The following is a 27,714-nucleotide window of genomic DNA, read 5'->3' as shown; positions in this document are numbered from 1 at the left end:
TATTTTTGAAAAATAAATAAATGCAGCCTTGAGCATAAAAGACTTCTTTCAAAAACATCAATAAATAATACAGACAAAAAACTTTTGAACGGTAGCATATATGCAATTTTAGTCCAAAAGCAACAATGACAAAAGCTAATCAATTTTGCATAATATAACTGATTAAATATAAATAACATTTTCATCAAAAATAAATAAATAAATAATGTTTTAACAACTCAAGGGAATGTGTTCGGTTCCCAGGGAATACTGATAAAAATTGAAACAAATGAATAAATGTAAAAGTAAGCAGGTCAGGAAATAAACACTTCGCTGGTACAAAAGCTCTTAAGACGGTCAAAACAACAGGGGGGAAAAAACTGAAAAAAGAAAGAGTGTGTGTCTGAGGCAAGAGTGTGTCAAAGCTCTTGCATCCCTGTGTGACAGGCACAGGCAAGTGTTGGATTGTGGGCAGGTGTTGGCTCATGGGGCTATCGCGTTCTGCTGCCTCTACACTCCACTGTTCCTGTATCAGTTTCAGCATGTGTGTTTGTGTTGAGTGGGGGAGGTGTCAGAATAGAAGGGTCTCGGTGGGGATGGGGGCTACAGCGCGCCGAGAACCAGGAGGAGGATTCCTGACAAGAGGAGAGGTTTCTGGTTTAACTGGTTCTGCTGCTCAGCTCTCTCTCTCTCTCTCTCTCTTTCTCTGGGTGGTTCTCCTCCTCCTACATCCTAACAAACTCTATCTTATTTCATCACAAATCTTATTTCATCACAAACTTCTGCTGCATTTCCTGCACAATTTCCTTTTCTGCAATCTTATCCAGGCAAAAAAAAAAGATTAAATATTAAATTAGAGTCATATTTATCATTAGAGCATTATACAAACCTGTATCGTAATTAAAAATCGTAAAAAATCTGTGTTTTACAACATAATAGCTAGTTTCTAGCAACTCTAAATATGGTTTAGGTGTTTGGCCAACTGGAGAACCAGCTGTTGGGCACCTGGCTGAGCTGGCAGACCAGCTTGGACCAGATAGACACCAACTATCATGTTCCAAAACACAGCTATCGCTTTAGGCTGGTTTCAGCTGGATTTTCCAGCAGGTGAGGGAGTAGTTAAAGACCGAGACAAATCAAGAAATGTGCTTGAAACTCTGATTGGAATGAACACAAGGGGTTAACAGGGAAGAAGAGGAGGAGGCCCTTGGCAAAGCAGCACTCAGCTGTCACTCCAAACAGGTGGCCCTGACGTGACCTTTGGCTTTTATTGCATACAGCGACCATTTTGTTTCAGGCAACCAGGCCAGGAGCTCCAGCAAAAACCATGACATCACACATGGAGGATGAACTTCAGTGAGAAGTCAATAAGATCCAAAAATATGGTTTGGATGAAGGGATGCTCACGGTGTTTGATGCATGTGCTACTGGCTATTACGCAATCATAAAAAGGGCCTTCAATTTTGAGCGATGGTGAAAACTGTTGTCATGTTATGATTCACCCATTCATTAACTCATTCATACACCGACGGCGGTGTCAGCCATGCAAGGCGCCATCTAGCTCGTCGGGAGCAGCTGGGGTTAGGTGTCTCGCTCATGGACACCTCGACACTTGGTCAGGTGGAACCGGGGATGGAACCACCAACCTTCCAGTTTGTAGACAACCTACATGAACCACTGAGTCACCGCCGCCCGACAAAAAAATCAAACACTAAAAACTAACATCAGTCATTTTAAATGCTACAAGCAGTGTTATTTTAGTATCACTGATATACCATTAAAGTTTTTGTTAATATTTTCAATTAGATTTTTTTTATATATATTTTGTGATCATGTTTAATTTTAAAGTTAATGAAAATTAATGAAAACTATCATTATGTTTTAGTTTATTAATCTTTAGTTATTTTAGTAGTCCTACTTCAACTTAAACGAAAATTAGAAATGTTGCCCTGCCAACTAGCTGAAAGTTTTTATATTTTATTTTATTTTATTTTAATTAATGATTTTTTTATGGTTTTATTCTGATATTCATTTCAGATTTGCAAAATATTGTTAAACAGTGTTATTAAATTATGACTGTTTTATAAACATTAATGATTTTAAACAAAAGTGAGGCGAAGAAAGAGCATGAACAATTAAATATCAAATTCTGAACAAAAATGATATATACTAAAAAAAAAACTGGTACTTATATTGTGTAGTCATATACTAACGTACTTCGTGCATTTCTCTCTTACATGAGAGAAAACGACACTGAACAGCACACTGATTTCAATTACCCATATTTAATTCCCCAAATTATTTTTCGGTATGGTTTTGGCTAATTGAAAACTTTAATTTCGGTTCATTTTCAGTGATCCGCTAAATTATTAATTTTGGTGCATCACTAATGTCAAGATTATTTTAGAGAAGAAAAATTCACCTCTTGGCAGCAACCCACATGCAAACCCTCTTTTGGTCTGTGCAACCAGACCGTAACCATCCATTCACTGTGAGGAGACCCTAACTCCCTCTGTCACATACAGCTGCTGTCCTGTGATGTGACACACGCTGCAGTATAGCAGACTGAGCTCTCTGAACTACCACCCATTTCCAGCACTGTGCATTCCAGGCTATTTAAAACTCAATCCCAGTGCAGATTTACCCAAGCGTACACTTCTGGTCATTATTTCACAAACCTCCCCCCAACCCCACCACCACCCTGATCTCTCTCCATCTCACCGTCTTTCTCTAAACCCATCTGCAGAAGAGGGCCATCCTCTGCAGCGGAATGAATCGTTCGGTGAAGGATTTGAGGTTTGAGGCCTCACAGACAGCCACTGTCTCGGGCCAGACAATACAGTGTATTGCCCAGTGAGCTGAAGTAGGTCAGAAAGTGTATTTGGCAGTGTAACACATGTTTACGCTCACTGTCTCCACTGCAGAACTCGCAGCTTCCCGCCTGCACGCATGCATGCCAGCTCCCTCTGCTTCTGTGTCTGTTATATCCACCCCGACCGGCCCTCTGTCCTTCTCCACCCGCCTTCAACTGAGTCCTTATCATCAGACACAGACTTTGTCTATTCAGCACACCCACTCTTGCGCCTCTGAATGAGCATGCATGCATGCATGAGCTCGCATGCACGCAGGCTACTTCTGCATAAAATGAGTCACCAATGGGGCTTAATTATAAACTACACATGGGCTTTTCATCTCAAGAATGTTCTTCTGCTCAAATGTGACCGTTGTGTCCATCTCCTCAGGGCAACCCTGATCAAAGTACAGGGCCACATCACTGAACGCTGGTCACCATAGAAACCACCATTCACTGACTCCTCCACAGAGTCCCACCCCCGAAGCCCCACCCCTCCTCGAGGGCCCTGCCGTTTAATACGACCAATCCAGTCAGAGCAGTCAGGTGACACTGCAAGGCTTATTTGAGCAAGTAACTGCTGGAAACAGCCGGAGGTTGTCTGTCAACCACATGGCGCTTGTCAAAAGCTAGAACGGAGAAAAGCAAACTGCCTTTGCGAAAATAATCCACTGTGCTCGCGCATGCACAACAGCCATTGCTGAAATAAGTAAGACTTTGTGTAAGAGCGGCTCTGGTGCCAGTGGAAAGACCGCTATTCTGAGGGTGTAACATACAGGAGACGTTTGGAAGGGGGAAGTGCAAAGATGGTCTCCATTCAGCGTAAGCCATTAGGATTAAAGGGTTAGCTCACCCAAAATTCTGTCATTAATTACTCACCCTCATGTCGTTACAAACCTGTAAAAGTTCCGTTCATCTTCAGAACACAAATTAAGTTTTTTTTTTTTAAACTGAGCTATTTCCATACTACAAAACAACCACTCTGATGCTTTAAAAAGTTCATAAAGAGATTGTAAAACTAATCCATATTATTATAGAATTGAGCGGTTTAGTCCAAATTTTCTGAAGAGACTCGATTACTTTATATGATGAACAGATTGAATTTAGGCTTTTATTCACATATAAACATTCATCAACTCACACATCAGTTGTGGTAAACGGAGGCTCAAGCATGTTCGCTTGATGTTGCGAAAACCAATGAGGTTCATTCTCTTGTTACGCAGCATGTCTGAGCTTTAGCAAGAACCAATGAGGTTAATTCTGGTGTGTTACGCAGCAAGTTTGAGCTTAAGCAAGAACAAATGGAAAGCAAAATGGATAAACAGCTACTACTGTGTGTCGGAATTTCTGGAGCTATACAATACAAGTTTGCGGTAGTTTAGGGACATCGGGAGAAAAGCTGTGTCATGGAGACATATCTCAATTCAAGTTGGAATGTCAGGTGCTGTCGCTTGCTTCTTAGCATGGGACAGATACATATTTTGCTGCTGACCAAAAGGTGTAACAACAATCAAATGACTAGACGTATAGAACTCCCGCTAAAAATCTGTAAAACTCCTACTTTGCTCTGGCCAGCGTAGTGCAAATCGATTTTTATCTGAATGGCTACACTGAACCCAGCATTCCGCGTCCGGTCTGAAAGGGCCTTTACGCAGCAAGTTTGAGCTTCTGCAAGAACCAATGAGGTTCATTTTTGTGTTACGCAACAGGTTTGAGCTTCCACAAGAACCAATGAGGTTTGTTCTTGCACGTCAAGCAGGTTCGGTTGAGCTGCTGTTTATGTTCGCTGATCAATGTTTATATGTGAATAAAAGCCTAAAATCAATCTGTTCATCATATGAAGCGATTGCGTTTCTTTAAAATTTGGACAAAACTGCTCAATTCATATGGATTAGTTTTACAACAGAATTTTTTTTTTTTTGGGTGAACTAACCCTTTAACTAATATTATTGACATAAAAATGCTAACTTTTACAGCGTTATCATGTTGAACAAATGGAAACTGCATGTAGAGAACCAGATAAGAAGTGTTTGGAAGCCCCAAAATGTTAGTAAAACCTTCACAAAGTCATTTTCTGCGGGCAGAGTCCATTTGCGTGTGATACTAATCCCTCTCTTACCGTGGTCCCCCTCATAATCTTCTGTACTTTGCCTTGGTGAGCACCCTGATCTGGGGCAGTGCAGTTCAAACTCAAGGCTGACAGAAACAATTAGATCGTGATAAAAACTAAATTGATGAAAACAAAAAAATGAACCTAGTTCATGGTTCTTCAGATATTTTAACATTCTATATATATTCACATATGTAGATTTTTTTAATGGAAAACAAGACAAAAAAACTGAGGAATCTCATTTTTGCAGTGTAGTACACAACTGTTTATGATATATTTATTAAATTCATCTTTGAGAGTAAACTACAAAATAATGTGTGCTTTAGGACACTTTTTCAGTGTTTGTTTCTAAACTCCTAATTGTAAGTTACATGCTGGCTGTGTAAATGCAGATAACACAGACCTCTGCACAGCTGGAAATGGTTGGCCAAAGGTAAAGCGTCTATTTACTTTATTTGGTTTTTAGTCTGTCCTATCTAATGATTATCTCAAACATAGCTGTTTGACTGCATTATTGTATACTCACATTGTTAGTAGCCCAAACTAAAGAGAATGATGCTTAAACTAAGTGGAACGGCATGCAGTTTTGTGAGCTGCATTTACACAGCAAACATGTAAACACAGTAAATAGTAAAGACGCAATGCTGTGATTGGTTGGGATGGGGGAGGGTACAGAGAACATCTCTCTGATTGGCTAGAATGAGCTTTTTTGTTTACTTGGTAAACATTTATGCATATTATAAACTAAAAGAGGACATGGCAGTAAACCCCAACGACCAACACAAATAATTAAACAATCAGAGAACACCTTCCTGAAAGTACTGAGCATAGAGAGATGGAGGGCACTGTTGAGCAAGCTGTCCAGTTTAGAGAAAAAGGATATTGCTATGTTCTAATTTTATCATGCGTGTTAAAATTATGATTATATTGCTCACTTTAATACTGACAATATGTTTTAGATGCATCCCAGCAATAAAAACCGGATTTGCTGTTTGCTAGTCAGTTGCAGGTGATAAAGAGGGGAGGGGCATTCTCATTCTAGAGAGCATCTGATTGGATAAACATCTGTGTAGTGCAGAATGAGTCATCAATAGTTTATGGTCAATTTTCCCAGATGAGAAAGACTGTACGTTTTGCAAACGTGCTACAGGTTAATTTTAGAAGTTAAATTACTTAAACTGACTTAAAAACTAACAGACATGGAATAAAACACACGTCTCATGTTATCATGAAGTCTATAAGACTCACAATCTGATAATCGGATTAAAATACCTACTCATTGGTGTTCATTTTGCCTCTTCAAGTTTTTTTGTCTGATTCTAGTATGCTAAAAGAACACATCCCATACTCTGTGATAAGCAGGTTAATATTTACTGCAACCCTGAGATGAACCAGGCTACAAAAGAACCAGGAGTGACCTTTGCCTCATTTCCATGTTTTGTTTTCCCTGTCCTGTTCTGTCAGGATTCCTCTCCTCGTCGAGGTTCATTTAAATGAGAATAAACTCTCAAAATACAACTTAAAATACAATTCATTTCTTTTAAAGTTCTAAACATTTGCAAAACTACAAGAAAACAAGCCTCTAATTCATTTTTGAAATGAATCAATTGTATGAAATCAATGTCCTACTATGTTTAACAGTTTTAGCAAAGTAAAACTATTTTCTTGCTGGAGAACACCTATATATAGACAGTTTAATATACTATTTGCAAGTTGCTAAATGTGAGTGCGGAAACACAGAAATCAGGTTCTAAAATAATTTTGTTCTAAGTACTGCTAGGATTATCAGACATTGGTAAGGGTCAGGATGGTGGACAGGCACGATCTCCTCAAACACACTGTGTGTCTTATTTTCTAAGAGCTGGAAGAGACGGGAGCGGCCGAGTTTCTCCTCCTGAAAAGACGCCATTTTGCTTCATTGTCTACACTGCCTCAGGGCATTTTGGGAGAGGCTGCTAAAGAACTGCATGAATCACCTTAATCCTGTCGACTGACAACAGTCAACTTCTAGCATCTTTCAGCCAGCATGACTTCATAACCTGTTTTCAAAGAATCCCACTGTAAAACAACTTTTAAAGGTACTAACACATTATGAAAGCTCCACTGCAGTATAATTTGAACCATCAGATGATACGGCAAGATCTTGTGATAATGTGCCATGAAGCACTCACTAATGAGATTGATGTGCTGGTGAATGAGTGTGCTTTGTAATCACTGTCATGTTGCTCCAAACCATGATATTTGTAAAATTTTAAAGATCCTACCATCTGAGCTCCAAAATGACATATAGCACCAAATTGGTTCATATGACTTATGCGCTGTATTCAATGTCTTCTGAAGCTATATTGTTTTGTGTGAGAAACAAACTAAACTTGAAGTCAATAACCTGCAACTAAATGATAATCTTCCAATTCAATAAACTGTTAATCTCTGCAACTGGATTACTGAATCAATGAATCGGATCATTCTGATTTGTGAATGAATCATTTAGTTCTTGTGAACTGGCTCAACGGATTCATTAAAAAATGACTCAAATTCCATTGTGCTTTTATTTATTTATTTTTAGCCATTTTTCCAAGAATCAGGCATGACTACGTTTCACTTACTACTAGGGTGGGTCACAATTTACAGATTAATTTTGAACTATTCCTAATACAGTTGCTATCGTATGGACTGAACAAGACGCAGACTGTAGAGCCATAAAGTCAATTGGATTATTTTTGATAACTTAAAAGTGCTCTTGTATCATTTTGAAGCTTCACTACATGGCAAAGAGTGTGCAGGATATTCTTTAAAATTTCACCTTTTGTGCTTTAGAGAGAAAAACACATTGTGGCTTAAAACAGCATGATTTTTGGGGGTATATTTTTGGTTGAACTAATTCCTTTGTTCGCCAAAAATTGGGAAAATTCAAGACAAATCGATGCAAACAGAGCTGCAAACCTAGACAAATCTATGAAGCTGACAAAATATGTCTCATGAAGTCGTTCTGTATACGGAGACGCTAATTGAGGCTCTTTGAAGAAAGGCACTGAACTAACAGCCCAGCCACATCTGTTTCCCATTGCACATCGCTCTCAGAGACACAGAAGAGAATCTGTCCTCAGCCGGGACATTTCTCTGCGAAGCTCTCCTTGCCCTTAGCGAGATGAGACTGTATGATTCAAAGTCCATGAAGGTTAACGCAACGATGACATAGGTTTTTCAACCTGCAGTGCACACCTAGATTTTCCAGTTAAATAACTCCTGCACTCAGTCATACAGAATGAGTCCCTCCCTCGTCTCATGAATCACTACAATCAACTGGAACAGAAATTAAAGTCACAGCTTTGTCATGAGATTTCATAAAATGATGCATGACGTGACACCACTCACTCCATCATTAGATTAGTAGAGTTTTGTAAAAAAAAACAAAAACAAAAAAACTTTACGCTCATGTCAGGTCACAAGTCAACTTTTTCTGTCAAGTTTCCAAAGCAGAAATTTGACTTTTAGCAACTCCTAAATGCAATAGCCACAGGCATATTTTCATATCTTTCAAATGTTTGTTCATTGCTTGAACACGAAACTGGGAAGTCTGAGGTACAAAGAATGCTAGTACAAGACAAACTGGTTCCACAATGTGACTCGACCTGCCATCTTCTCGTTTCTGTCTCCCTCCTTCACTCCTTAATGTGCAACAAGAGCGTTTCTTCAGCATCTCCGCCTCCCTTCGCGGTGCTCCCTCTCTAGAAGCTATCAAAAATTCACAGACTGTGGGCAACTGCCAGCTGAAAAAACTGTTTAGTCAGCAACAGAGGCAGGGTGGGAGAAGAGGGGCGGGGGAAGTAGCAGAGGGAGGCAAAGGAGGAGGCCTGCGAAGCCGTGTGTGATTCGTCTTCTTTTTCTCTCACAGACAAACGTAAAAAAAAGTGAAAGCAAAGCTCACCCTCAAAAAGGAGTGTTAGCAAGTGAAACTATTTATGATTGTGGTAAAACACCACAGTTTGACTATTATGAGCTGTTTGATTGACTATCAAATAACTTAATTCTCAAACTAACAGGGTAAGGATGCAGTACCTATTGTTTCTATCTTTTTCTAACTTCCTCTATCCACACAGGCTGCTCTATTTCCTGTCATCCACGTCCCACTTGCACCAAAGCATTTTCATGAGGACTCGGTTTCACTTTTAGTTTTTCTTTACTACACTTTTATAATTTAAAAAGTAAATAATTTAGTCCAGAGGTTCCCAAACTTTGTACTACGAAGGACCAAAAATCAAACTTAACTGAGAGCCGTGGACAGAAAGTAAATGTTGCAGTATATCCAACTATATTAAAGTGTACATTTAAAACAAATCTAATTCATTTATATTCTCTAAATTTCAATGCAAAAATAAAACAAAAATATTAAAAAAAATGTATTAATTAGAAATGAATATGTGCTTTAATTGCATGTTTTTTCCTTTTTTTAATCCTCTTTTGTGATAAGCCAAGACGAGCCAAATCAAAGGTCATCAGGGGCCAACTTTGGCCCGCAGGCCCTGTTTTGGCACCTCTAATTTAGTCTCTTCTGTCCCAATGACCCATTGTTCATACAGATTTTTTAAAACTACACAGAGTCTATTGTAAATAAGTAGCTCTTTTTCCTAAAAGCAGAGTTGTAACTGTTTGTAAGGCTTTGTAAAACACTGAAGACCAAAACATCAAGTAATATGAACAGTCCATTTGTTATACTTTAACTAAACAAGGAGACCAATGACCAAATAAACAGTAGCATTAAAGGGACAGTTCACCCAAAAATGTTAATTTGCTCACCCTCATGTCACTCCAAACCTGTAAGACTATTTCTTATGCAGAACACAAAAGAAGGTATATTGAAAAATGTCTTTAAAAAAAAGTAACAATATTTTTCACTTTTAGATTAAAGAAATTCATACAGGTTTGGAATGACATGTTAATTAAAGTTAATAATGACCAAACTTTCCTCATTTTTGGGCGAACTATTCCTTCAAAAGAGTCAACCTTCAACATCCATTTCTTAGTTTGGCCATAAATCAAAAATAGTTTAAAGTCTGTCTCTTAAATTTGAATGAAACATGCACATAGTAGCATCCATCTGCAAACTAACTTTCTTAAGCCCCACAGGTACAGTGTCTCACCCCAGACCCCAGGACCAAACCATGCTTCCCATACCCTATGAGGGAGAGGGAACATAATCTTATCTAAAATAGACAAGTTAAAAATAGCTCCAGAGCGAAACAGGACGCCCATCTCTACCCATGGATGAGTGAACAGAACACCCATCACTAGGGGCAAAAGGCTTGGTGAGGTGACCAACTAGTTTCTCCATCCAGTCCAGGACTTCAACAGACTAGTTCCTCTTTTACACTGGGCAAACATTTCACAGTTTGGCATGTTTGTCAAAGGAAGTTTACTAGAGAACCCCCGAGAGTTGATTTTAATGAATTTATATTAATCAAGATTAATCAAGATTACCAACCTTAATTTCCAAGGCTGCATCTCGATATTCCAACAGACCAAAATAAAAGCACAAAACAAATCCATCCACTCAACAGGTCTGTTTGTTGGGCTTTGAGACTCTTTATATACTTTAGAGTGTTTGAATACAAAGTGGAGTAAAAGCTGATGGCCCCTTTCTATCACTATCAGCACGGCAGCTCTGATGATCACAATGGGTTTCCTCTATTCAACTCTGGCGACTCCCTGCTGAGGACAGAGGAGATTACAGCCCAGACCACTGGTTGACTGTTCACTAGAACATGCCTTTGAATTTTCAATGGTCTTCTTGCTTTACGCGTCTGAACAAACACATCTCCACCCTACATCAGCCTGCATTGTGAGAACAGCAGCTATTAGGAAAAGGAGAAAAGGAGGATTTGGGTTTTAACCTCGCCTCTCTGCGTTAAGAAAATGGTAGACGTCGATGATTAAAAAAAAAAATCGTAACATTTATACAAAGTAATAGAGAAACAAAGTAGTAAAATATTTGCTTAGGTGATGAAGCAACACGTTCTCATCCTGGTTCAGTGCACATTTACAATGGCTTAATCTTTTAAGATCACATTGCAATTGCACAAATGATTGTGACTTATCTTTGATTAACAAAGTTTCTCACAATTAAAATGTGATGATTATGGGCTAAATTAATTTGCGTATGATACGTTCAATTCAAACATAAAACCTCTTAATCAGAGGTTTTCCACATTTACAGACTATACTAGTATACTATATATTGCTTATCAGATAATATGCTAGAAATATAATTTAATTCTATATTTTGTATAGCCTATGGTCTCTCCGGATCCCCTGGAGTACCTGCGGGTCCCCCTGATTGTAAATTAATACCATAGCTTACATGCGGTAGGTCATCATAAAAACATCTTTGTCATTTATTTCCCTCTGAGTTCACAGTAGTACCTTAAGAGTACAAATACTACTCTAAGGTACTAATATGTAACATTAATGGTTAGATAAGATACAAAGTGACAAGCTGTTGTAGCCTACCGCAAAGGTAAAAAAATAATAAAAAAAATCATGTTTTCTGACAGTGCAGGGGATGAAAGTTACTGTACAAAACAACCATGCTGTAGTTAAAAGTCAGCAGATTGAGAGGACTGAGCGAGTGAATGATGCTGCCACTGCAGGCCTTCTGGAGCCCAGTGTTGAATTTGGTAATGGAATGTGAACTGCTCATCTGGATCTCTGCACATTCTGCTTCTCCAAAGAGACGCGAGAATCATCAGAGGATGATGGGAGGAGGAAGGCACAAGCACAGCCTCTATCGAAACACCCGCACGAAAACGATGCTTCCTCCTAGTAATTATAGTCATCCAATCATCAGATTGAGATTAAATGGTATCATCGTTGTGGCTGCTTAGTTCAAATATAAAAGCCGACTTTTCTTGTGGAACTTTTCGGCGTTAATCTCATGCAATAAACCCAACCCAAAGATAGTCACGACGACAGCGAACTTCCTCCTTTAAAACTGTTGACATTCCCAAGCGTTAAGTTTGCAAAGTGTGACAAACGAAACGATGAGGGTTTTGTGAACAATAATGCCTCGTCGAAAGTCGAAAGCGCAAATAAAACGTAAATACAACATGTCCAGACAAGGTCAAAATATAAAGGGAAGCGTGTCCAACCCCCCCCCCCCCCCCCACGAGTTAGCCTCGTTCAAAGTTCTGATGTGGATGCTACGGTTCACTGTAAAATACTCACTTTTGATAACAATATAGGTGCGAAACATTTTGTCAAATGGGAGATAAAGCCATATTAGTGACAGTGAGTTTAGTAAACTAAGGTAACTTATGCTGGTTGAATACATGTGCGCTGGTTAGACGCGAGTGAATTCCTGTAGTCAGGCGTTCAACCTTTGGATGCGAGAATGAAACGAGGAAGCACAAACCCTGTGCGAGGAAAAAAAAAAAGTTCGGACATCATCTCAACATCTTCGGCCTTCCAAGTTTAAAAACTTCCGACAAAGTCTCCATCCACCAAAGTTTGCAATCGGCAGGATGGAGAACGTAAACAACAACAACAACATGTAGAAAAGTGCTCGATACTTACGCTTGACTTTGTCGGGGTTGGGCTGATTGCGCTGAGACATGGTGATGGTGAAAAGAGATGATGGACTTCGAAAAAAAAACTGCAAACTTGTTCCGGAGAGCGATCAAAATGGCGTATTTGAGGATGTGCAAAGTTCGCCAACTGGATACTTCTCTTCGCCCACTCTGTTAGCTCCCTAAAGGAATGATGGCCATCGACACTGCCGACGAGTGAGGGTCAGAAAAGTCACTTTTTCCTCAAAGTGTGTTCCTGAGCGCTGCTCAGTGAACGTGATAAGTAGACGCATCACGTGTTGCTCTAGTCTCCAAGGGGACGTGTGTTACTGAGGCTGCCACTGGAGTTCAGCTGTGAGCATCTCTACGGGAGGGGTGGAAAACTTTACCCCTTCAGCCTCATCCAACTGATTATAGATAGATAGATAGATAGATAGATAGATAGATAGATAGATAGATAGATAGATAGATAGATAGATAGATAGATAGATAGATCTGTTATAGCAACAAGTGTGTAACAACAACGGCTTGTAAAGCATTTTGTTGGCATACAAACATTTTGTGATAGCCTACATAAAATGAACTATTTATAGCCTAAATAACGCATATTTATATCGGGTAAATAATATAGCCTAGTAGTGGCTATTTTATGTTCCGTAAACGATATAAAATTACTGAAAAGGTAAACGTGATAGCGACGGGACCCCAGTATCACTATGTGAAAGGCAGCTGATGATGCAACACACCTCGCGCTTTGGCGCCTTCTTTCTATCACAAGACAAACACCTGTTGGTCGTCATATACTATGATGGAGCATCCGTCATCTAAAAAATACTGTGGAAGGGCATTTCATTGTTTCAGAGACAAATGATGAGATAAATGTCAAAGAAAGACGAAGAGGCAACACCCCATTCTATAGGATTTTCTGTGAAAATCGACAACAGCCCTGTGTAAATCCTGCCTCTGAATATAACTCAGTATGCAAATATATTAAGAATAAAGTCCTTTTAAAGTTTTGTCTAAGATATAGTTTATATTTTTATATTTCTAATATTTTTGATTATTCACTGTGCAGATACTTTTGTAAAAAAAAAAAAAAAAAAAAAAAAAGTGTTTCTGCACCACCATGATTGTAAAAAAAATTGTTATCTCCATGAAGATGTATTTGGTTACAAATGTATAGGTTTTGGCATTAACTAATTAAATCGTAGTAGAATTGAGATTAGGCTGTTTATTATTATTATTATTACTATATTCCCACCACCATGCTGCATATTTTGCTCAATTTGAGTGAAAATTACTTTAAAATGGAGTAAAGAAAAAATAAATATATAAACAAATAAATAATTTATGACAGATGATGCTTCCATTTCATAGACGTTATGGTGAGGACTTTACTAACTTTTCAAAACATTTGGAAGTCAATGGCTACCGTCAACTGTCTGGTTACCAACATTCTTTAAAATATCTTCTGTGTTTAACAGAAGAAAGAAACTCAAGCACTTTTGGAACAACTTGAGGGTGAGTAAATAATGACCAAATTTTCATTTTTGAGTGAACTATCCCTTTAACTCATACAAGCTGCATTTGACTGCACAGATGTGTCTCAAAAAACTATATGCGTCTCCTTTAGTGGTTTAAATAACTCTTACTGGGGCTACCTGAGAGGTGTCACTCACAGAAGCAGCATTGGCTCTGTGAGTGTGTGTTTGTGCTGCCACTAGAGAGCAGTCTCTGCTTCACCTTATGTAATCACATGAGAGTGACCTTGTGTTGGTACTAACTAAGCAAAGTCTCTGACCCACAGTGACCTGGATAATTGCTTCTGGCCTACTACGTGTTCTCCATCCTGCAGAAGACACCAAGTTCCTTTGTATTAACATGATTATAGCCCCCTTTTTAGCTTTATTTTCTTTATTGTTTCATTTAGACACATTTTTTATTAGCTAATATTCATAGAATTTGAAAAAAGAAAAAATTGTTCGCATAGAATGATATTTACAAACTCTAAAGTGAAACCTGAAAAAGTGACGAGGTTGAACACTATGAATGTGTCATTCAAAATAATGCTGACAGTTCAAGGCAATACAGCTATCCGGTAGACTACGACTCATATCTTTGTTGTAATGAGTGTGAGAGCGTGTGCTGATGCACGTATTTATGATCTAATATTTTAAATACCTGTGTATGGGCATGTATTGTGCGTCCACTAACCTTACACACAATAAGCCTTAGTTTTTTGACAACAGTGCCATCTGATGGCAAATGATATATGTGCTGCTTAGAAAACTCTATCCTACTATTTTATTCAGACAGTTTATTGTATTTAAGGGGGGCTTTTGCTTTTATCTTATTGTATAGTGGTAGTTTTTAGTAATCTACTGTATTATGGTTTATTGTATAGTGTATAGTATTATGGACTGGAGGCAGGAAAGTAAGGGTGAGAGAAGGAGAAGGGACATGGGATCAGGATTTGAACCAGGTCAGACTCGAATTGGACCCCCAATTGAGCCTCTTATATATGTGTCATGAGTAGCTACATTTTAAATATTTGTACTGGTCTGTCAGAAATGTAATTCTTTTTTTAATTTTTATAAAAGGCTGAATTTTGTTGTAAAACACTATAGGACAACATATGATACGATCATATATGATATGACCTCTTGGCTATAGCTATGATCTCATCATACGAGATATGATCAACATGCTTAGCCTATGATTAACATAATTACGAAATGCTCCCAGATTGCATTCATCTTCAAGATTTTTGCAAATGGAATGTAGCCTAAATGCACGTAGAACAATCTGCAGTAAATTCCTGAAGGCTAAATTTAGTTAATGTTGTTAATAATTATGTTGTTTCAAATATTGATCGCTTGGGAGCGCGTTCTTCCCATAATAAATAAAATCGCGCACTGCTGACTCTGGTACCCATTCAGGCCATATGACTATGCTGTCGGAAAAGAGCACTGAATAAAACATGGATATGTTTATAACATATATGCATGATTCGTCGCGTAAGTTCCTCTTAGAAATTCAAATTCTGATTTCACTTAATTTGGGTTACAAATGATTAACCTACTGAAGAACTTAGGCTACTACTTTTTTAATTAGAAAAGAATTCAAACGTTTTCTATCAATATAAATTATAGGATGCTTTTACTGGAATCGCCTATATTTTACAGTGATTCAAATAAATATGCAGTATGAAATAAAATAATTTGATATTTAAACGTGAGGTTTTGTCTGTCAGGTGCACGCTTACGTCATCATAGCGCATGAAAGTAAAGGGGGCGTGTAAGAGTAGGTGACATCTCTATTTCTCTACAGTCCACTTTATCTCTATCAACCGGTTTGGAGTTCGAGACAGAAGTAGCCTAGTTTAATTCCCCTCGAAATGCAGCAGTTTCCTGATGAGAGGAAGTAGGCGCTTTCAGACCTCCTCCACTATTAGGCTAATCTTGTTAATCGTAGGATGGTGACTTCGACCGATAAATACAATTTGGTACTTTTCACACTGGAATTAGGTGAGTCAGTTAGTGTTTTTTCTTTTTTTTTCTTCCTTTTTTTCAATTGTAAGTTATTGAAAAGGTCAAATTAAATTGTCTAACTTTGCACACCCTTAAGGTCAGTCGAAAAAATATTTTCATTTAATGTAGGCTAATCTTTGTCTATGTGATGGTCCGAGTTTAGTTAATTTTGGGTGATTAAATTGAGGATTATATAAATTCCCTATAAAGGAAAACAAGTTGTGTGTATTATTCCGGCTGATTCTGTTGTATTTCAGTTTCATTGGTACAGACAGCATGTGCTGGAGAAACATGTGAAAACGTATTTAAAGGTTTCTCAGACTGCCTGCTCAGTCTTGGAGAAAACATGGTGAACTATCCCCAAGAGCTGGATGACAGCGAAAACCTACAGACCATCTGCTCGTAAGTACACACTGTCTGCAATCATTTCTGGAAGAAACTAAGCATTTCATATCTGGTGGTCCTTCTCATCATGTTTTAGATTTGACAAATCTATGAGTTGAACTCATGCCATCCATGACTCAGACTCTCAATACTGAAATATATTTCATTTGCAAGGAATAAAACAGATTGTGCACCTTGTGTTTATCCTCATGCAGATATTGGAATGACTTCCATTCGTGTGCCTCCACCGCAATTGCAGATTGTCAGGAAGGAGCGGGACTTTGGGAAAAACTGAAACTGCAGTCCCGGAGCTTGAACTATCAGGGAAGCTTGTTTGAATTATGCTCCGGGGATAATGGAGTATCCAGAGTTTTATTACCAATGGAGCTGAAGATACTGCTGATGTGTTTCACCACTTTAGTGGCTTGGCTTGTTTTTTGAGTAAGAAACCTGAAGACCTGACCTCAAACAAGTTCCTAAATGGATTATATCCCTGTTTCTCTTCAGCTGAATCAATTCATGTTTTGATGCACATAGACTAAAAAAGAAGAAGGAGGAATTCAGAAATGACTTTCTTAAATGGCCTTTTTCCCCAAAAAATCTGAAGACGATTTACTGTACAAATCTTATGAAAATATATATTTTAAAATACAATTGTTTTGACCATTGGTGTGTAAAAACAGCAAACATTCTGGACCAAAAACAGAATTTTGTTTTATTATTTAAAGCACGCCTAAATTATCTGATAAGCACATATTTACACATAATACAAGATAATGACATAATTGTAGACTAATACTTATTTTTTTTTAAAATATATATTTTTACTTATAATTAAAATGGCATTTGCAATACATCTCAGTCATCTAAATAGTTTCAATAGGTTCAAACTCATTAGAAAGATCCTGAGATAACAGCCCTGCTCTTTCACCCCCTCCCAGTACAGCAAGTTACTTTAAATAAAATAAACTGTGAAATGCAACCAATTCCACAGCACTGTATATTTTTCTATGAGGAGTTGCATTGGCTCATTTTAAAGGTACAGAGCCTCTAGCGTTTTTTCTTCTTTAATGACTTCAGAAAACCTGAACATCTGTTTAAAGCAAGACACACACACTACTACATATTAAAATGGAGGGAACATGTTCGTTGGAATAATAATGGCAGGAGAAGCGCAGATGCTCTCTTTCCTGTAAATCCCAGCCCTTGAAATAGGACCACGGCCTGGTTATTAACACGTGCTGCACTGACGGTCCTAATCGTTCCCTGCAGGGATTGTGCGTTCATCGACTCATGCACATCTGTCTTTTTGTACAAAATAAAAGCAGATCTGATACAGTCACTTTGAGAGTAGAATATTCTGTAAGTGGGATACGATGTCTGTGAGTGGAAAATGAAAAAAAGAGTTGCTTCAATTATTCAATATCAATATCGTTTGCATCTCATACATGCAAACGACTTGTCTCCGCAATGTACATGCAAGATCCAGAGCAGAACATATAAGTAACTCATAAGTGTTTAATAATTTAGGGACTCTTCCAGACTCAGGACAGCATCATAACACAATAAACCACTCAGATTGACACGATCGCTTAGCATGTTTTTGGCAGTAAAACTATTTTCACTTGGAGATTTTTATTGCAGGAAAACATTATAAGCTTGCCCCCTCTCTGAAAACATTTGATAAGACCAGGTGGTTAATTGTACATGTCATAAAAAGTTTAGTGTAAGGGAACGCCTCTGATGATAATCATGTGAAATATTTAAGGCGTTGTCTGAGCAGATGATATAGCGGTTGATATCTGAGGAGTCCGAAAGACTGACTGTATTTAGACTGTATTTAAAGACTGTCAAACAAGTCTGCATCATGCAACTGACTTTATGCTTCTGTATTATTGAGCAATTCTTCTTCTGTGCATCACACATTTCTTTATATGCGAAATATTGAACTACAGCTAATCACTGTCGTGCAGAAGGCCATTGTTCATGTCTGAATCTCTCTCCTCTTCAGTTTTATGGCTACGAAAGCAATGAGTCCAGGCTCTTTCTGGTTGTTAATAATGCAGGAGGTTGTGTGAGTAAATGGGGCAGGCGGTAGATCCTATGTGGACCCTGTGGAGAAGCAAGCAGCAGGGCAGAGGATGAATAATACACACAGGTGACATGTTTGAATGCAGAAAGTCAAATAGAGACACTGAGGCTTTCAAAGCTCCTGCTCAATGCTTTAAAAGCCATTAAGACATTTGAAATTTATTTAATTCTGTGAGGATGTAAACAGAGGTTACTCTTGTAATAAAATACAAAACACACACACACACACACACACACATATATATATCATTTAAATAAACAAATATGAATGCTATAGTGTTTATTTCCAGAAGTGTTATCTTCAGATATCACACAATGAGTACCACAGTGGGTAGTATTACATTATGTTTAGTCAAATATCAGTAAAAGATACATACGTTGGATTTGATTGGTTCCAATTTGAGTCAATGTTTTTTCACATAGTCGTAATAGTGTGATACAGTCACAAGAGACCCCATATGCCACAGTCAGCCATGATGCGGCCCTGGGGATCTTCTGGGCTCTCCCCAGGCACAAACACTGTTGTGGACATGAATTTCTCTCCATAATGTTATGTTAGCTGCCCTATATAACATTCATAAATGGTAGCACTTGAAGTGCACCTTGAGTAAATTGTATTTCCATTTAATATACTGCCTTATTGAAAGTAATTTTGCTACCGCTGTAAGTGAAAACGGAAAATTGCTGGTTCATTTTTATGGTGGTGTCAGTTTAGTCATTATGCAATAGCTTTGTAAGGTTGCTTGCTTTTACAGGCACTTGGCACAAAGTAAGGAGTGATTTTTTTTTCTATTTATTTTTTCCTTTTTAATCACATGGTCAGTGAAATTACATGCTTAACCTTCAGAAAATGTTGACAAAATTATAACTGTCTGGTTTTAATTGTTGGATACAGTTGAGAAAACCAAGACCTCTGGTGGGACTGGTCAAAATTTGATGCCTTTGAAACTAGATACTTTTCGTGCTAGGTTAATGTTATAGGCTATAATAGGCTAATTATACAAATATTTTGTCACACACATCTAATAACTGCCACAACAAAATATAAGTAGGTAGGCTACAATTATATTTGTGCCTCTAATGATTTAAATAAATGTAATATAACACCAATGTATTGCGCCTACAGACTGCCAAATTGCATCATGCAGGTAACTTAAATGCCATAACACTCTTTATTGTAGGAATGGCGTTGTGTATTGCATTCCACTGCCCGACGGATCCTGACATTAGATGGCGATGTATCAAATGCAGCAACACACGAGAAGAAGAACGAATGACACTGAATCCAACATGGCGTCGTGCAGTCGGGCTCAAGTTATCTCACTCTACAGGATGCTTATGAAAGAAAGCAAAAAATTCCCCTCATATAATTACAGGTACGCCTGTACTCTTCCGTGTGAAATATAGTCTATATATAATATAAATGTATATATTCTCGCATTTTATGTCTCGTTTTGTCACTTTTTGTTTATTTTTGCGTATAGGCTGTGAATAAACACACACGTGTAACGTTAGTCATTTGAATTATAAGCGTTTCTGTATGTAACTTATAGCGCGTTTAAATTAGTTTTAAAATCAAACTATTGCTTATCATCTACTGTTTCTTAACTAAAAATACTGGTTGTTTACAGAACATACGCACTTCGCAGAGTGAAAGATGGCTTCAGGGAGAACCTTCATGTTGAAAACCCCAAAACACTGGATATGCTCATAAATCAAGCTAGAGAGAATCTGGCGGTCATCAAGAGACAGGCAAGCAATGCCAGCTTTGTTTGATATTCCAGTGTGGTTTTTATGGCCGAACAACAACTAAACTTGAATGGCCTGATTCAAATAACAAGAATGTTCCCATTTCGAGAGTATTTAGAGTTACTAATAATTAATGCATTTGTATGTTCTACATCTAAGACAGTATCACTTATCTGTTTTTCACAGGTTTCCATTGGCAATCTGTATTCTGTTCAGAGGACTGTTGTTGAAAGAGAGCCTCATTTGTAAATATGTTCAGCACCAAGAATAGTGTCCATACAGTATGGTTGTGAATGACAAATCTGTAAGCTGCACTACTAGTCGACTGTCTGTGTAAAACTGTGATGTAGTAGAGTATACTGTAAATGTATGTTGATGTAATATTTTTTTTCAGCAAATAAATAAGATGCATATAAAGCATGGCTAGCATACAACATTTGTCCCTAAGGCATATTACAGTACTGAACATACGCGGGAAGATCCACCTTACGTACTTTTAAATTGTCATATTGTCTAAATCATTTTTAGATTTAAGTTTAGCATGTGCAAAATGATGATGCATCAGACAATGTGTTATTATGGGAAATAGCCTTAATAAAAACATTTAGTTGTCATAGTACAACATGTAAAGTCGCTGGGGTAAGATGATGGCCAAGATGCTGAATCATTGTAAAGCAGATTAATCTGAAAAGTACATTTATTCTAGGCATATGAATATTTACATATTTAATTGCCCATATTTTTATTGAAGATGTCTTACACTCTGAATGATTATTCTATACATTTTAATGAATAGCAAAGATGTCACTCTGAAATGTATGTATGTAGCTCATGGAATAAAAAAATTAAAAATAATTACAACATGGGGCCTTGTGTGTCAGCAAAAACAGTATTTTTTACTCCACAAACCTTAAAATATAATTTTGTCAACAAATCCCTCATTAACAAATAGACACAAAAAACTCTAATCAATTTATGTCACAGATCACTATTTTCCAGAAAGACAAAATTAGATCAATTAATCTCAAAACTGCTTTAAATGAATAGCCTACATCTTACAAATGCTGATATTAAGATGAAATGACAAAATTGAGAAGAGCATAGCCATTCATTAAATGTGTTGAGATGAAAAGTGAAAAAAATTAGGTTAGGGAGTCACCCCATCTTACCCTATCCACCTTTTTTTTCAACGGGGAAATAAGCTGTTTTCTGTGAATGTGTGGGAAATAACGAGAAGAATAACAAAGTTCAATAAATGGTAAAACTATTTGTGCTACAAAAACCAGTGTGTTTATAATTGACAATACATTCAAATAATATGGTAAGAATTGCCAGGTGTTTTTGTACAGCTAAAAATAACTGGAAGCGGATGACATTGAAAGCCAGACACATTCAGTTTACAAATGGCTATGCCCACTCTTAGGTGAAACATAAGATTAGCATTATTTAAGCCCAAATTAAAAGTGAAGTTCACTTTATTGAACTAAATGTAAACTGTCAGGTAGTCTGATTCCCTTAAATCACCATGAAATTAAAATGGACAATTGATTTTTTTAATGGAATAATCCTAATCTGTAATCAAAGTAAAGTTCCCCTTCCTGTTGCCACCCCATATCTTCTCTGATGACTGGGGCGAGGGCGGGACAACCTGTCACTCACATGACATCACAGCAACATCAAACTACAACCATACAATGATCCAATAGACAAAGTCAAGACCCGCCCTACATTTTTCTTGTTCGAAAGGCCGTTTCATTTGGACAGGCTACAGAGAAGAAATTACAATCGCGATTTCAGTTTCATGCTGACTTTAAAGTGTAGTTCTCTCCATCATTATTGTCCCAGTATTCCCTGAGATCAGTCCGACAATACACTGCGAAATGCACTGATGAATCTTTGTTCAAAAAGAGCGGCGTGTGCAAAATAAAGTCGAACAGTTCCCATTGTAGCACTTTTTCTTCATTCAGTCTTAATACAGCTTGAATATCCGAAAATGTCAGCCAGTTGTTTACAGTGTACCTGACCCCAACTTCCCCTCTTGCGTTGCTCTGTATCACTCTGATCACGCCCTTCACTTCAGAAGCGGTTATTGTGACACTCTCCAATGCGACTCCCAGACGGCTTGACTTCATATCAAACTCCTGCAAACTAACAGGCATGTCAAATGCTGGCACTAAACGTGCTGGAATCAGACTGCCGTGTTGAAGCTCTTGGTTTGGAGGATGATGCCGGAGTCCAGTCCACACATCGCACGTTTCATTTGCATCATCAGAGATGTCAAAGTGTCTGATGTTTGCGAGGTTCAGGCCCATCATGTCTGCAAACTGAACTCTCTTTCCACGGACCAGATTCTTGTGTGAGAAAGATTCATCCTGATATAGATCTACAGGCAGAGATTTGGCTCTTTGCCTGTCTGTTTGGTGAGTCTTTGGTGAATGAGGTGATAATTTGTCATGTTCTGGTTCAGACAGACACTCGGTCACGGCTGAAGTTCCCTCTGACTGCTCAGTGTCCATCAGCATTCATCACATTGACCAGTGCAGTAAGTAACTGAGGAGCAGAAAGTCTTTTAAATATGAAAAAGGGACCTGCAGTCTTTGCGTAAGAGAGATGCTTGACAAATACTACATGCACACGAGTTGCGTCACAGCAACGTCACCTGTCTTTGCAAACAAATTGATGATGCCTAATCAGAAAAAAAATGACTTTTAGCCATAAACCAGCCAAGGGTCTTTAGAACATAATTGAGGTCTTAGCTAGTCTATTAAATGAAAAACTATTTTACATCTGCATCCAAGAGCATTTAAAAAAAAACGTATTTATTCTTTATTGCCACAAGTGACATGGTTTTTCATTATTTAATTCATGTAATAATGTATCTTATAGCTATAGCCCAAAATCTGATGGATATTTTGTTCCCTATAGTTAATAATGATAACATCCAATCTTTAAAGTCTTGTTTAGTTTTCCACTGTTATTCCAGAATAGGCTCTGTCAATCATTGTCTAGTACAGAAACACGATGACGAACAGCAGAGGGCTGTGCGCACATGGCAGAGCGAACGAGCACTTTTTTTCTGCACATGGATCTGTTTACACTCTTAATTCATGACGCAACAGAGTGCAGTAGGTTTTTATGTAAGCTGTAACGATATTCCACGAGAAACCAGTCGAAATGCGTAGGGGAAAGTTCAAGTTTATTTGCATTTCATATAGGCCTAGCTGTCACCAAAATTTAAAGTGTAAAAACTTAATAAATAAAAGAGGTATCTATATTATTTTATTTATTTAAAGACCAATAATACATTATATTATTATTCAATTGGTTTTCTCCAGAATTTCAGTTAATAAAGTAGAATCTCATTTTAATTGGGATTATTATAGGCTATTGTCTTATCTACTTAGAGCGTATTCATAAATAAAAAAGAAAAATTAGATTAAAGTTATAAAGCAACATTAACATTACAGATTTTTTTGTTTTAGTAAATAGCGCAAGCTTATACACTTTATATAAGTCTATCTAAATTCTTGTTTCAATAGACTCATCTTTTCCTTTGGTATAATTTACTTGCCTTCTTTTTTTTTCTTAATTTATCTTCATGGAATGTACATTTATAATAACTCAAAATCATTGTTATAGGTTAATCTAAACTGTTTTATTTTTCTTATTAAGAAAACCAAAAGTATATACGAGATGGCATCCAAATTAATCAAAATCAACTTACTTAACATTAAAAAAGAGGGCTTTGAAACAAAATGAAATAAGATGGAGATGTATAAAAAGGGTAGCCTAAATCGTAAAATAAATACCCTAATTATAAACACAATAACAGCCATTTAAATAAGCACAAAATAACCACAGGGTTATTAACTAAATATTATAGCTTATCAATTACATTTAGCCAATCAACTAAATCTAACAAAATCCCTTTTTTGTCTTAATTTTGACAAGAATTTTAGATTGTATCAGACTATTATTAATTACTACAAACGGGGAGAATCTAACAATCTTTAATAAAACTGTATTTACCCATATTTATTAGATATACAAAAGGCTAGTTCAAAACAGCAACCTTTTTCTCAGTTAACCAACTCTGCACTCACGGACTGTTTTATAATACGCTCTGCAGGAACTGACGTCAAACGTTTGCGACAAGTGAAGTTGCTACTATTTTGAAACCTTACCCCTATACGAAGAAGTTTTTTTGCTGCTTAATGTTATAAAAAAATGTAGATATTGCACATAGTTGTCAAAATGTCGCCAGAGCTGGAAAAGTTCCCGAGAAGCCTGTTGGTGTGCGAGAAATCAAATTTCTTGAATGAAAAGTCTCGGCATGACATCCACGTGTCGAAGCACAACTTTAATTACAAGGTGAGTTTAATCATTAAACATCTGCTCAACATATTCATTTTACAACTCTGCTCAGAATGTCTTTGGGTCGCGATAGTTTCAGACGGAAATGTGTCGCTTTCTCTGACTGTCTCCACAGATCTCAGTGCTGATCCCTGAATGTGGGATCCTCCCTGCAAACATCAGCAGTGTGATCAACAGCTTCAGCCCTTATTATCTAGTGCGGAATCTGCCTGTTTATGAACTACTGGACGAAACATTCCTTGAGTCACTTGTAAAGAAAGGTAGGAGGGGCAAATGTGCGAATTTCCATTGCTATTGAACTAGATTTTAACAACTAATGTTAAATTTTGAACAATTTTTTTAACACAGGAAACTTCTATGCACTCTCTTACAACACCAAAATTGATGAAGATAATTCCATTGCACTTCTTTCCAGTGGTAAGATAACTACACAGATTAACATCTCTATGAATCTTGAAATCAGTGGTTCTCAACCTTCTTGACTTTTTGATTTCTGCTATAGTTATGACAAAGCTGCTTGTTTTCTATATAGATATACTGGATTAATGTAGTTAATTTATGTAATATGTTAAATGAAGAAACCACTATTCATTTTGTGATTCCAGAAGATATTTTGTATTCCGGAACTGTATGTTTTTCAATAAATCAGTAGTTATTGTGGGAAATTAAAAATAAATATGATTTCAGTTTAATCTCGATTTTATGTGTTTAATTTTTTACATTTCAATTTAGAGTTAGATTATCTTAATACATCTATAATAAATAATAATAATACATACTTATACATATTCATTTCATACTGTTTTTCCCAGGTCAGTTAATTTTGTCTTTAGATAAAGACACATATGAACAGCTTGGCTTGGAGGGACGACCATCTCAGTACAATCACAAAAAGGCCATGAGATTTGGTAAATGTCTTTATTCTTTCTGAGTTGCACAAAATTAAGGTGTTTTAATCTTTGAACAAAAAAAAGTATTCAATAAATATTACAATTATAAAATGTCTTTGTTTTGCAGTCGTGACTCTGGACCTCACAGACAAAAGCTTGACTCCAGGCACCAAACGATACCAGCGGGTTCTGTCAAGTATAAAACACAGACTACCACTCAGATATGACTTTCTGTTAACTAAATATAACACAGGTTTGTAGCAAGTAATCCATCATTACCGTCACTGACCTTAAACATATTTCTTGCCTTAGCCTTTTGCATTCATGACTCTTTCAGGTGCAGATGAAGATAAGATTCTTTCCAAGCTGTTGTCCCAGTACACATACGAGGAGCACAAGCCTGCTTTTAGCCATCACACCCTGAAAAATATACCATGTCCCACACTTAACCCATCAGATATACAGGGAAAGACACTGTCATGTGACCCACATCACTTCTTGGAGTGGCTTGGAGCTGTTAACTTGGACATCAGTTGGTGAGCGAAGGCTAGTCACTATATCATGCTGTGCTCTTATATGTTTGTGATTTGTTAAATATGTAAATTGACTCCATATATTGTACAATGACTACTTAAAGACTGTGGCACAAATTGACAATAATGAAATTACTATGACAATTTGTTTCACAAAATGGAAAGGAGTTCCTGGTGTTTTCGACTATATTTCTAAATTGAATTGTGTATTTTTTCAGTGAAAATGCTGCAGACAGTTTCCTGTCGACATATGTGTGTCCAGAGCCCAAGAGTTCTGTCAATCAAGCCTTGCTGTGCACCGTTACTGGCTTTATCTCACCTGAGAATGTGTTTTTGCTGCTGCGAGAACTAAGGTGAGACCCCTACATTACCATCACAAACTATATTCCAACTTAATATGCAGACAACTACAAGCAAGCCATTAGTAAGATAATTCACAAGTAAACTCTTTAGTATGACTTGCATACCAAAGCATGTGTAAAGTACTTGATTATAATTTTAACAATAGTGTTTTTCAACAGTACATTTCAAGTTATATTTTAAATGTATTAAATTGCAACTTCATCATTACATATGTGTAATTACGAATATATTTTAATACATGACATACAAGTTTTGATAGAAGCGACATTACAGTATATTTTAGTTTAACTTAAATGCTTGTCAGGTTACACTTTATTAAGGTGTCCGTTACAGTGTAATTATACATTTAAGTACTGAGTAATAATAATTAACGTACTTAGTTTAGGGTTAGTTACATGAAATTATGCTTAATTTAGTTATTACTACAGTAACATATGTAACAAGGACACTGTAAAATAGCGTTACTGCTTGTCACTGTATTCGGCAGTTTAACTATATTTCAAGGACCCTAGATGTAATTATGAAATTACATTTGTACAGTTGTACTTATGTGGGTCAAATATGCATTTAATATAAACTTAAACTTTAATACATTTTACAATTAGGTGTCTGAAAACTTAACATTCAGTTTGCACTTAAGTATAATATTTCCATAAGTGTTTAAGGAGATGCTTGCGGTGTAAAACTGAGCATATTTGAAACTTACAAGCTGTTTATTTTTCTACCTCGCATCATCCAGGCAGTATTTCGATGAACCGAAGTTTACACCATGGGTTTCCCTCACTGTGCATGGATTTATGGATAGTCCGGTGTCATGGGGAGCCACAGAACATGGGTTCCTCAAAGGTGGTGAAAACTTCTACAATTTTGTTTGCTTCAAAAATCAGGACTACTGGTTACACATGGCTGTCGGTGCTCAAGATGGCTGCCCACCATGAAACAATGAACATTTGACATTGAGGATATGAGACATGTTGTGTTGAAATGTAAAATACAAACATAAATGTATGATGTTGGTTTTTATTAATAATAATGTTTATTTGTTATAGCACCTTTCAAGAACCCAAGGTCGCTTCACAAAATAATACAAACAGTTGACATACAAAGAGACAAGCAATCTGCTTATTATAACAATCAAACAAGCAGAAAAGCAGATGGAGACAACCAATAAGTACAAATAATTAACATAAGTTATAGAATCTAAGAAAACATTAATTTCGATAAAGTAAACATAACATAAAAAATGAAAAAGTGGAAAACAGAGAAATAGAGAGGAAAATAATTACTTACTGAGTATG

General features: G+C 37.0%; 3 protein-coding genes across 5 annotated transcripts in view; 2 read left to right on the top strand and 1 right to left on the bottom strand.

Annotated features, from left to right (window-relative positions):
- Positions 1-12,855, bottom strand: part of rreb1b (ras responsive element binding protein 1b) — a 38,713-nt gene extending 25,858 nt beyond the window's left edge. For 2 of the 3 annotated variants that reach the window (XM_084118943.1, XM_084118944.1), the window contains exon 1: positions 12,510-12,687. In XM_084118943.1, the coding sequence (XP_083975069.1) occupies positions 12,510-12,549 (40 nt within the window). In that variant the 5' untranslated portion in view covers positions 12,550-12,687. Of the gene's footprint in view, positions 1-12,509 lie in introns of all 3 variants that reach the window. The other variant, XM_084118945.1, reaches the window with a different exon arrangement.
- A 6,875-nt stretch (positions 12,856-19,730) lies between these two features.
- lyrm4a (LYR motif containing 4 a) lies at positions 19,731-21,398 on the top strand. The gene is made up of 3 exons (XM_084119464.1): positions 19,731-19,883; positions 20,139-20,259; positions 20,443-21,398. Exons 1-3 carry the CDS (start codon positions 19,738-19,740, stop codon positions 20,503-20,505), a joined length of 330 nt encoding a protein of 109 aa, XP_083975590.1. The 5' UTR covers positions 19,731-19,737; the 3' UTR covers positions 20,506-21,398.
- A 2,981-nt stretch (positions 21,399-24,379) lies between these two features.
- rpp40 (ribonuclease P/MRP 40 subunit) lies at positions 24,380-27,464 on the top strand. The gene is made up of 8 exons (XM_084120141.1): positions 24,380-24,627; positions 24,746-24,890; positions 24,979-25,047; positions 25,443-25,538; positions 25,648-25,773; positions 25,858-26,056; positions 26,272-26,406; positions 27,156-27,464. The coding sequence occupies exons 1-8, from the start codon at positions 24,511-24,513 to the stop codon at positions 27,352-27,354; spliced, it is 1,086 nt and encodes a 361-aa protein (XP_083976267.1). The 5' UTR covers positions 24,380-24,510; the 3' UTR covers positions 27,355-27,464.
- Positions 27,465-27,714: the final 250 nt, after the last annotated feature.

Source organism: Abramis brama, assembly GCF_963993115.1.
Source record: "Abramis brama genome assembly, chromosome: 7".
In the NCBI taxonomy this organism is placed as follows: Eukaryota; Metazoa; Chordata; class Actinopteri; order Cypriniformes; family Leuciscidae; genus Abramis; species Abramis brama.
Note: the sequence above shows the minus strand (reverse complement) of the source record. Positions and strands in the feature narration are given on the sequence as shown.

What these genes read in the sequence shown, in the direction of transcription:
- lyrm4a (XM_084119464.1), top strand. Translation starts at nt 19,738, where the DNA reads ATGGCGATGTATCAAATGCAGCAACACACGAGAAGAAGAACGAATGAC. An exon ending in TTCCCCTCATATAATTACAG is followed by an intron (nt 19,884 to 20,138) that starts GTACGCCTGTAC and finishes GGTTGTTTACAG; the next exon opens with AACATACGCACTTCGCAGAG. An exon ending in TGGCGGTCATCAAGAGACAG is followed by an intron (nt 20,260 to 20,442) that starts GCAAGCAATGCC and finishes TGTTTTTCACAG; the next exon opens with GTTTCCATTGGCAATCTGTA.
- rpp40 (XM_084120141.1), top strand. Translation starts at nt 24,511, where the DNA reads ATGTCGCCAGAGCTGGAAAAGTTCCCGAGAAGCCTGTTGGTGTGCGAG. An exon ending in CAAAAAGGCCATGAGATTTG is followed by an intron (nt 25,539 to 25,647) that starts GTAAATGTCTTT and finishes TTTGTTTTGCAG; the next exon opens with TCGTGACTCTGGACCTCACA. An exon ending in GTTAACTTGGACATCAGTTG is followed by an intron (nt 26,057 to 26,271) that starts GTGAGCGAAGGC and finishes GTATTTTTTCAG; the next exon opens with TGAAAATGCTGCAGACAGTT.